Here is a 9,995-nt window from a genome sequence, read left to right as displayed (position 1 = left end):
AACAAACCTATAAAAGTGTGAAGAACTTGTGACCTGTTGTCCATCTTGGGGTCCATCTTGGCAATAGCCTCTGGCTCCCCAGACCTTTGAAGGCCTTTCAAATAAATACCTACTTTTATTCCCTTACTCCTGTCTAGTCTCTTGTCTTGGGGTGACCTTATGATGTGTATCCCATATCGCTGCCTATGCCCAGAAATTAATTTTGTGCCTTTCTACGCTCCTAAACTGAGCCTGAGAGGGGGAAGGAAAACTGAGAGAAACTTTTCCAAAGCAGTTTGCAGCTTGTTCAAGGTCACACACAGATAGCAATTTGTTTCCCAGCTGTGGCAGAGGGGGAGGAAGCACCCAGCTTGCTGCTCCCAGGACAGTTTTTTTGGCCAGTGTTTCAGCTGCTTTTTCTCCGGAGAGAGACTGAGAGTTGAATTGAAGAGGAGGATGAAAGCAGATGTTCCCACACTAGAAGTGCTGTCAGTTTGTTTCTTCAGCACTGTCAAAGCTGGGCCCTCTCCCAGCGGGGTTGGAGCCTCAGCTGTGGCTGGAGGCAGCTGCAGGAATTCCCAGTGTCCGGGAGTGGCTCTCCAGTCCTTGGCTGGGACAGCTTCCCCCAGCTGATGGGTGGCTCTGGGTGATGGTAAAGTCTGAGGGGAACTGGGGCTGGATCTTGGTTAATCACTGCAGGCAATCTTTGGCAGTGATGACTGGGGGCATTGCTGAGCTGCTCCTGCTGTGATTCTTTGCTGCTTTGCTGCAGGAAATGACACAGTTCCTTCAGTTGGTGTCTGTGTGTTTGGTGCTGGCCCTGCCCACTGGTACAACAAAATTGGTGTAGTCTGGCCGGATCACACCAAAATGTCACTTTTTAAATGTAAATGTAAGGAATCAGTCCTGTCCGAAATCCTGGATGGGAAGAGCTTCCCTGGAGTTCGCTGGCTCTGGAGTGGGCTGAGGTCGGAGCACCGTGAGAGGAGTGGGGCAGTCGGTTAAAAGGAGCTGAAGTGCTGGATGGCTTAAAATGCATCCAAAAATTGGATATGGAAAAAGGAAAAGAGCTTGTGGGTTTGGGAAGACGAGGATGGATTTTGTTAACAGCATATTGGAAACAGCACCAACAGAAGGAACAATTGTTGTTGGAACACTCCCACATGGAGCAATAGAAGAAGTTTTTAATCTTGAGCTTGAATTTCTTTGTGCAAGTGAACTAGTAATAAGACCATAGTTCATATATAAAAAAAAAAATATTTATATTGTATATATAATAAATAATAATGTGAAATGGTGCTGACAATACGAATTCTTTAGCTGTGGCTGCTCAGGGATGTAACACTAAATACCCTCCAGAAAATGCTTGGCCAGGACCCAAAGGTCACTGGTAAACTCTGTGAGATTGCATACAATGAATAAAGGAGGAAGGGATGAAATTGGCTGTTTTTATAGGGTTTGCTGATACTGAGATCTGGAATGCTTTGTCTGTTCCTGTGAAAAAGACAGTGATGAAGACTGCTGGGTTTTTTATATCCCAGACTATCCACAAGCTGCAGGATTGGTTGAACAGATTAAGGGCTTGTTAAAAGAGCAGCTGAAAAAATGAGGAGATGGGAACCCATCCCGATGGAGAACCCATCTCCCAGATGTGCTCCATACCCTTAACAATGGGCCTGCTGGGGAAATGGAAACCCCTGGGTGTGCCCAGCTGCACCCAGTCTGCAAATCCACCCATGGACAGGGAGACTTGGACTTCCTGGGAAATCGTTCTGGGTGCGATGGCCCCTGACAGGGCCACCCCAGAGACTGCAAGGCTGGGCCTTCCTGCATTAGGATTAATTGGGATAAATCAGAAGCAAGTGAGAATTATCAATACAGGAATAGGAATTCAGATTCCTCCGGGACACTTTGGTTTGATAACTGCTCGCTGGAGCTTGGCCTTGCAAAGCGTTCATGTCATGGGAGGAGGAATTGATGCAGATTATCAAGGAGAAATCAAAGTAATTCTGTTAAACCATAGTGAACAAGATTGAATTATTCAACCCCATGACAGGCCAGCACAATTACTGATACTGCAGTTTTATGAACAATTGTGAAAAAAGGAGATCCGCCTCAAATGACCACTGTTGGTGGAGATAAAGGGTTTGGATCCAGCAGTCCTAATAATGGAGCCAGAGTGTGGGTCCAGAGGCCCAATGGCCCTCCCGAGGCAGCTGAAGGAACAGCTCTGGGGAAAGACAACACTGTTTGAATCCTGGAACCTGGGCAGGAACGATGGGAATGTGTCCCTGCAGCCAAGTGTTCTGTGTGAGAACAAGGAGATGTTACAGGACATTGTTTTACAGATCCTGCCAGACCCAATCTCCCTGTTTGCCCCCACGGCCCCTGTGGAAAATGCTCTGATCCATGGGGCTCCGTGTGAAGGCTGATGTGACTCTGAGTGACTTCCACACAAATTCCAGCCAGGAGCCTGGGTGCCCCTCAGGGACTGGGACCCCGGCACCTCTCCAGCCAAAGGGGAAAGGACCCCATCAAGCCCTGTTACCCCCCGACACCGCAGTAAAGCTGAACAGCAAAGGACCTTGGGGACATTATTTTGGAATTAAAAAGCATCATCTCCGTGGACAATCAAATTATTGTTCCTAACCCAAATGAGACTGAGGAAAAATAGTGATGCTTCCCTTTAGGGTGCTTCAGCAACAACTGCAAGGAAGAGTTTCATGTTAAGAGAACATTTCCCACCCAAAGAGTGCCTTGGATTTCAGAAAGCCAAAGATTCTGGTTCACCCTGTGCCCCATGTGCGCTGCCTCGTCCTGTGGAGTTCACATTAACAAGCTAAATCAATTATTAGAAGAAGTAGCAAATGATACTGTTAAAATATCCAACAGCACATCCTGTGAGCTCCGGCAAACATGAACGGGGGCTCTGCAGACCTGCATGGCCTTGGATTATCTGCCTGCTGGCCAAGGAGGAACCTGGGCTATTCTAGGACAGGAATGCTGCACTGTTATCAGTGATGGGTTTGAAGTCCAAGAGTCAGGAACCGCCTCAATAGAAAGAGCAGTAGAAGAGTGGCAGAAAGAAGAAAATTCTTCTTGCAGGGATTGGCTTTGGGGCTGCCAAACTGGAGGCTGCTGCGAAATGCATTTGTGGCAGTCACCGTAATCACTGCAGTGTGAGCACTTGGTGTGTTATGATTCCATGTCAGAGCTGTTGTGACACTTTGTGCTGGGAAATGGAGCACTGAGACTTGTCTAAAAAGAGACACAGTCTCAAGGAAAAAGGGGGATTTGATAAATAACAGAGAATAGCAACTAATGAGGCATGTTTTAAAGGAATGTGAATTGTAGCTCTGAGTGATGACCTCGAGCAGCACTTAATTGAAGAACAAGAGGCGATGCCTTTATGCCTAATAGCTAAATCTCAGACTCTGTAATTGAAAGAATTATTTGGAGTTGTAGTTCATCTCTAGATCAAAGGAGCGATTGAAGTTCCAAGGCCTGAACACCAGGCCCTAAGCGAAAGCTGACCTCTAGACGAACCTTCCAACCAAAGGTTATCTTTGTATCCCACTCATGAACTAATTAACAAAGTACTATTAACAATATGACCTCTGTGCCTGTTCCTTGGTGAAATGTGGATTGACCTCTCTGAATTTAGAAGCCGGACAAGGCCCCATCTGACTTTGTTTGGGGCTGTAGGATCAAAGTCAACTCCTTTGGTCGCTCCTTGAACCCTGGCCAGGGTTAGGAGGAAGCCAAGAGGAGGATGAAAGCAGATGTTCCCGCACTAGAAGTGCTGTCAGTTTGTTTCTTCAGCACTGTCAAAGCTGGGCCCTCTCCCAGCGGGGTTGGAGCCTCAGCGGTGGCTGGAGGCAGCTGCAGGAATTCCCAGTGTCCAGGAGTGGCTCTCCAGTCCTTGGCTGGGACAGCTTCCCCCAGCTGATGGGTGGCTCTGGGTGATGGTAAAGTCTGAGGGGAACTGGGGCTGGGTCTTGGTTAATCACTGCAGGCAATCTTTGGCAGTGATGATTGGGGGCATTGCTGAGCTGCTCCTTTTGTGATTCTTTGCACTTTTGCATTATAATAAACGACACAGTTCCTTCAGTTGGTGTCTGTGTCTTTGGTGCTGACCCTGCTCACCGGCAAAATTGACACTGTGGCCCCATAGAACCAAAGGTGCCTTGTGACCCTGTGGGGCCTCATGTGACCCAGGGGCCATTGTGACACTGTGGGGCTCATGGAACCAAGGGGTCAGTGTGACGCTGTGGGGACTCGTATAACCAGGGGTCCATTGTTTTCCTCTCCCTGGAACTGCCCAGTCCAGCTCTCCCTGCCCCTGCAGAGCAGCAGAGTCAGGTCTGGCCCTGCAGCAGGAACTGGAGGTACTGCAGGTCAGGGACAGCGATTCTGTGTCTGGGATGCTCAGGAGATCCTCAGCTCGGGCAGCTCCTGCAGCCCCAGGGCCAGCCCCACTGGCCAGCACAGCAGCAGAGAGTTGGCCCTGGGGCTCCTCAGGCAGCTCCTGCTGGCCCAGGCACAGGGCAGCCTCTTGCCAGGGCTCCTGCGCACACACACGGGCTCCTGCTCTGCTCCTGGCCCGTGCCAGCTGCCACAGAGCCTTTCCCAGGGGAACACGTCTGTGCTGGCCTGAGCAGCCATTGCTGCAGCCCCTGCCCTGCTGCCCAGAGCCCCGAGCTGGGGGTGCTGCTCTGCAGAGCACGGGGGCTGTGCTGCCCGGGGCCATGGGCTGGCTCTGCTGGGCTCGGCTGCTGCAGCTGTGACACAGAGGCAGCTGCTGGTGCTCCCTGCACTGAGCCCTCCCACACAGGCTCTGCTGTGCCCAGGGAGGCTGCTCAGGGGTGCCTCCTTGTTCCAGGGCTGGCAGGTGGCCTTGGGGATGCCCTGGATCCTCCTGGGGAAGCTCCCCGAGGGTCAGACGAGTTCCTGCCCAGACTCCTTTCCCTGTGCCTGCTGTGTCCCCTGGGCTGCAGAGCTCTCATGGCTCACAGCAGACATTCAGCCCTTTATCTCTGCGTGACCCCAGCCCGGACAGGCCTGTGCCCAGTGAGCTCCACTCACTGCTGAGCCCTGGCACACACTGTCCCTGCAGCTCCCCTGTGTTCTCCTGGCAGTTCCCAAGGCCGTCCAGACAAACATTCCTCTGCCATCAGCCCTGGCACAAGCTGGAGAGCCCCAGGAGGGTTCAGCACTGACCATTCACCATCTGATGGGCACTGGCCATCAACACACAAAAGCTGACCCAGATCTGAGTCCCCTGAAGGCCACCCTGGGACCCTGATCTCACCCCACTGAGCCCTGGGAGAACAAGCAAAACATTGAGACCCTTAGGTTTTATTGCTGAGGCAACTACAAAATAAGACCTAATCCTTCCTGCCCTGCCTCCAGGAGGTGCCCTTTGCTGATGGAGCTGCTGTGGTGGAGCCCAGCTGTGTCCCAGCAGTGTCCGTGGCCTGTCCCTGCCTGTGGTCAAAGCACGGACACACAGCAGGACAGTGACCGAGCTGCCCGAGCACTCTGGCTGTGCGCCCACAGAAGGGCTGGGGAGGAGAGTGTGGAACAGCAGATGTGGAAAGAGTCATTGTCCCTGGTTGTGCTGCTGTGCTGGGACTCTTTTCCCCCTCTCCCCTATAACTTCATGCAGGTGTCAGAGTTGGGATCCCAGATAACTAAGGCCCTGACAGGTAGTTTATTTTGTTTAAATATAGCAATAGCACAAATTTTACAGATTTTACAGAGTTTACAGAGTTTCAGAATCAAATTCAAGAGGCAGAGAGGGAATTAGATGAGGGATGAATAAAAACATTTCACTGAGCACAAAATTATGGCGAGAAGAAGCCACTGACCACCACCAAAGACCTGAGAAGGCAGACTGGGCCAGTCATGAGTTCCATTCTGAAAACTATGCAGCAGAAAACAGGCACTTCTTTGCTTCTGAAAAGTATCCAGTCATCAGTTTCCTCAGGGCCTCCTTGAGCTCCTGGTTCCTCAGGCTGTAGATGAGAGGGTTCAGGGCTGGAGGCACCACCGAGTACAGAACTGACAGGGCCACCAGGGATGGTGAGGAGATGGAGGGGGGCTTCAGGTGAGCAAATGCTGAAGTGCTGAGGAACAGAGAGAGCACGGCCAGGTGAGGGAGGCATGTGGAAAAGGCTTTGTGCCATCCCTGCTCAGAGGGGATCCTCAGCACGGCCCTGAAGATCTGCACATAGGAGAAAACAATGAACACAAAACAGCCAAAGAGCAAACAGACACTAATGGCAAGGAGCCGAAGTTCCCTGAGGTAGGATTTGGAGCAGGAGAGTTTGAGGATGTGTGGGATTTCACAGAAGAACTGGCCCAGTGTTGCAGTGGGGAAACTGCAACATGCATATATCAAATCAGGAGTCCCGTGGAAAGGAAATATATATGGACAGACAGATTCTTGCTAGATGTTTCAGAGATGTTTATTTCTCCAGCCGCATGGCCGGAGCTCTGCTGAGGAACTGTTCCAGTCACGGGACCAAGGGTCCTTCTGCCCGCGCAGGGAACACAAACCAACCAATGGGAACGAGGCTGAGCAGGGGCAGGGAAACCCCGTGTCTGTGCCCTCAGGGCCCCTCTCCCAGGGCTACACGGCGGGGGAGGGACTCCAACAGCCCAGGGCATTGCCCTGGCACAGGGGCAGGGAAAATGTATTGGCCATGTGCATGAGAGCGTAGAGAAAGGCACTGGCCCAGGCAGCTGCTGCCATGTGGGCACAAGCTCTGCTGCCCAGGAGGGTCCCGTAGTGCAGGGCTTTGCAGATGGACACGTAGTGGTCGTAGCACATGATAGTAAGGAGGAAATACTCTGCTGAGAGGAAGAAGAGAAAGAAAAACTCTTGTGCTGCACATGCTGAGTAGGAGATGTGCCTGGTGCCCCAGAGGGAATTGTGCATGGCCTTGGGGACAGTGGTGCAGATGGAGCCCAGGTCGGTGAGGGCCAGGTTGAGCAGGAAGAAGAACATGGGGCTGTGCAGGTGCTGGCCGCAGGCTCCGGCGCTGATGATGAGGCCGTTGCCCAGGAGGGCAGCCAGGGAGATGCCCAGGAAGAGGCAGAAGTGCAGGAGCTGCAGCTGCCGCGTGTCTGCCAATGCCAGCAGGAGGAAGGGGCTGATGGAGCTGCTGTTGCACATTTGCTGTCTCTGGCCATGGGCACCTGTTCATGGAGAAAGGACAGGCACAACTCAGGACAGGCTGCTTGGAGCCAAACCTGTGCCATTCCCTGCAGACTGTCCTGCTGGGACTCCCCCACCCTTGTTCCTGCTCTGGGAAAACCTTCACCCAGGGCCCTGCCTGAGCTCCACTTGTGCTGTCTGAGTGTGCCAGGAGCAGCCAGGCCTGTGCGTGGGGGCTCTCAAGGAGCCATCCCTGCCCTGCTGCCCTGGGTTTGTGGCCGTGTGGCAGAGGGACAAGGCTGGATAGTCAGGATTTGTCAGTGGAAGCACTCCTCATGCAGACAGGCTTGGTACCATCTGCACTCCCAGGTCTACAGGACAGGGATGGCAGGGAGGAGATGGAGGGAATTCTTTTCCTACCCACACATCATTCCTGGTTCTCTGAGGTCAGAAATCCCCAGCATTTCTGCTGCACTCCCAGTTTGCCACTGAGAGAGGCGAGAGGCAAAGGATTCCCTGTGGCTGAGGGCAAGTTGAGGGGCTGCATGGGCTTGTTCCCAAGTGCCCTGGGCTTGCCCCTTTGGCTGCAATCAGAGCACAGTCACACTCCTGGGTCACCCTGGAATAAACCAGATCCTGCCCAGAGCAGAGGGATCCCTGAATCTCACACTCTCTAAAGGTCTCTGAGCAAGGTCTCAGCACCCCCTTCTGCCAGGGGCACTCACGGTGCCCTTGGCAAACTCAGCAGCATTTCCTCAGCTGTGGCATCTCTGCACTTCCCCGGGGGACATTCAGAGGACTCCGAGAGGCTCTGGCACAGATTTGCACCCAGGAAGGCAGCTCAGAGCTTGGGAGGACACATCGAGGAGAGTCCTGGGTATGCCCATGATGGTATCTCAGGGAGAGAGGTTCAGCTCATTCCCCTTTCCTATGGACTGCTTTGCCCACAGCCCCACAGGGCACGGGGAAGCCTGGACACCCCATTGCCATGGACAGCCCTGCCTGGCAGCCTGACTCAGCTGCTGCAAACCCCAGAGCCTCCCTGAGAGCACCAGATAACAGTGACAATACATGGGGAGTGCAGAAACAAGAGAAGACGTGGTGCTGTGCCTGAGAGGGCAGGGCAGAGATTCAGAATGTTCTGTGACTCTGGGATTACAACTCCTGTTCTGCTTCTCTCATCCCCCAACCTTCCCACCCTGCTCCAAGCAGGAAATCGAAACAGTCTCAGGAAAGCTCCTGATCTTTACAGCAATCCCAGGCTTACCTTCTTTGGGAAGTGTCCTCCGGTGCTGTGCCCAGGCTGGTTGGAGCTGGGAGCAGCCCTGCCCCAGGCAGCAGCTCTCAGCAGCAGCACCTGCCCTGCTCAGGGTCGCTCCTTCCCCCCACAGCTTCTCCCCCAGTGCTTGCAGCAGCTCCCTGGGCTGGCTGAGAGCTGCCCCTGGCAGGCAGCAGAGTCCCTGCCCCAGCACAGCGCCCTGGGCTGCAGGACCCTGCTCTGCAGGACAGCCCTGGGCACCCCTGGCTGCAGCCCCGGCTGCTCAGCCCCGCAGCAGAGCCCGGCAACAGGAGCTGCCTTGTGCTGGGCCTTGGGTGCTGCAGCAGGGAAACCCAGCCCGGCCCTGGGGCCACATCCCCCAGACTGCAGCAACTCTGAGAGTGCTCCGGAAAGGTCCTAAAGCTGTGGGATGGGGCAGCTTCAGGAGATGCCTCCAGGAGCTGCAGCTTCTCTTCCCACAGCCAGACAATGACTGTTTCAAACGCTCTGAGGATTTCTGCTCTGAGGAGCCCTCAGTGAGCTCTGCTCTAGGCTCCCAGCCCCGGCTGAGTTTAAGCCCTGTGTGCCTCTGTGCTGTGCCCGGGCTGGCTGCAGGCAGTGCCCCAGCCCTGCTGGGCTGTGCCCAGGAGCTGCTCCTGGCCAGAGCTGTCTCTCTGCAGCGCTGCCGCTTGCCAGGAGCTGCCTCTGTGCCAGGAGCCCGGCCCAGCTCAGCAGCACACACACAGCACAAGGACTGGAATGACCCTCTCGGGCCTTGGTGCTGAGGCCCTGAACATCAGTCCCTGACAGGGACTGGCACAAACCTCTCAAGAATTCCGGTCAGAACTGAACTTCAAAGTTTCTGGAAGTTTTCATGGGTCCCAGTGAGGGACACAACTGAGAAAGTGTCCCCAGGCTCCAGTCAGAGCAGAGAACTGGAGGCAGGGATGAGAGGGGAACAAAGAGGAGCCAAGTCTCGGTGCCCTGGGGCACAGCAGCGTCTGTGCCACCAAGGGCTGGGAGGAGACACCTTGTCCTGAGGCCCTGGGGCCTCCTGGCACAGCCCCAGCAAGGCTGGGCACTGTCAGCCCCTTGTCCTGCCCTCAGCATCCCCCCACATCCCAGTGGCCTCAGGGATCTGCTGGAAGGAGTCCCTGGGGAGCCTTGGTCAGGAATGGCCCTGGGGGCTCCTGAATGCTCCCAGGGACTGCAGGGTTTTCAAAGGACTTTGGCTTTTGCCTGGGAGTCTCTGAGAGCTTTGTGCAGTCCTGGCCCCCAATTATCTGCTCTAATGAGTCCCTGGAGATTCTTTGTCAGTAACAACACTCACTGGGGCTCATTAATGCTTCAGGGTACTTCCATTTTTTTAAAGTACTTGGTGCTTCCCTTTTGAGATCGACCCTATGAGAGGTTTGTACAATCATGGCCTCCAATTATCTCCAATTACTTTAAGGAGTCCCTTGAGAGCTTTGCATTGACACTCAGTGGGGCTCATTAATGCTCTGAGATACTCAAGGTTTTTAAGGTAGTTTGGATTTTCCTTCCCACACTGAGGCTCTGAGAGGTTTTTGGGCAATCCCAGCCTCCAATTCTCTC

At 53.8% G+C, this 9,995-nt stretch overlaps 1 protein-coding gene across 1 annotated transcript; it reads right to left on the bottom strand.

Annotated features, from left to right (window-relative positions):
* Nucleotides 1-5,051: 5,051 nt before the first annotated feature.
* On the bottom strand, nt 5,052-9,352 carry LOC121663491 (olfactory receptor 14J1-like). Its single transcript, XM_042025797.1, has 3 exons — nt 8,409-9,352; nt 6,649-7,182; nt 5,052-6,348 (listed from the first exon to the last, which is right to left on the bottom strand). The coding sequence occupies exons 2-3, from the start codon at nt 7,157-7,159 to the stop codon at nt 5,906-5,908; spliced, it is 954 nt and encodes a 317-aa protein (XP_041881731.1). The 5' UTR covers nt 7,160-7,182; nt 8,409-9,352; the 3' UTR covers nt 5,052-5,905.
* Nucleotides 9,353-9,995: the final 643 nt, after the last annotated feature.

The sequence above is a fragment of the Corvus kubaryi genome, unplaced genomic scaffold (assembly GCF_017639235.1).
Source record: "Corvus kubaryi isolate FWS band 111438036 unplaced genomic scaffold, C.kubaryi_AGA036_p1.0 37284, whole genome shotgun sequence".
NCBI lineage: Eukaryota > Metazoa > Chordata > Aves > Passeriformes > Corvidae > Corvus > Corvus kubaryi.
This window is presented reverse-complemented; position numbering and strand designations above follow the sequence as displayed.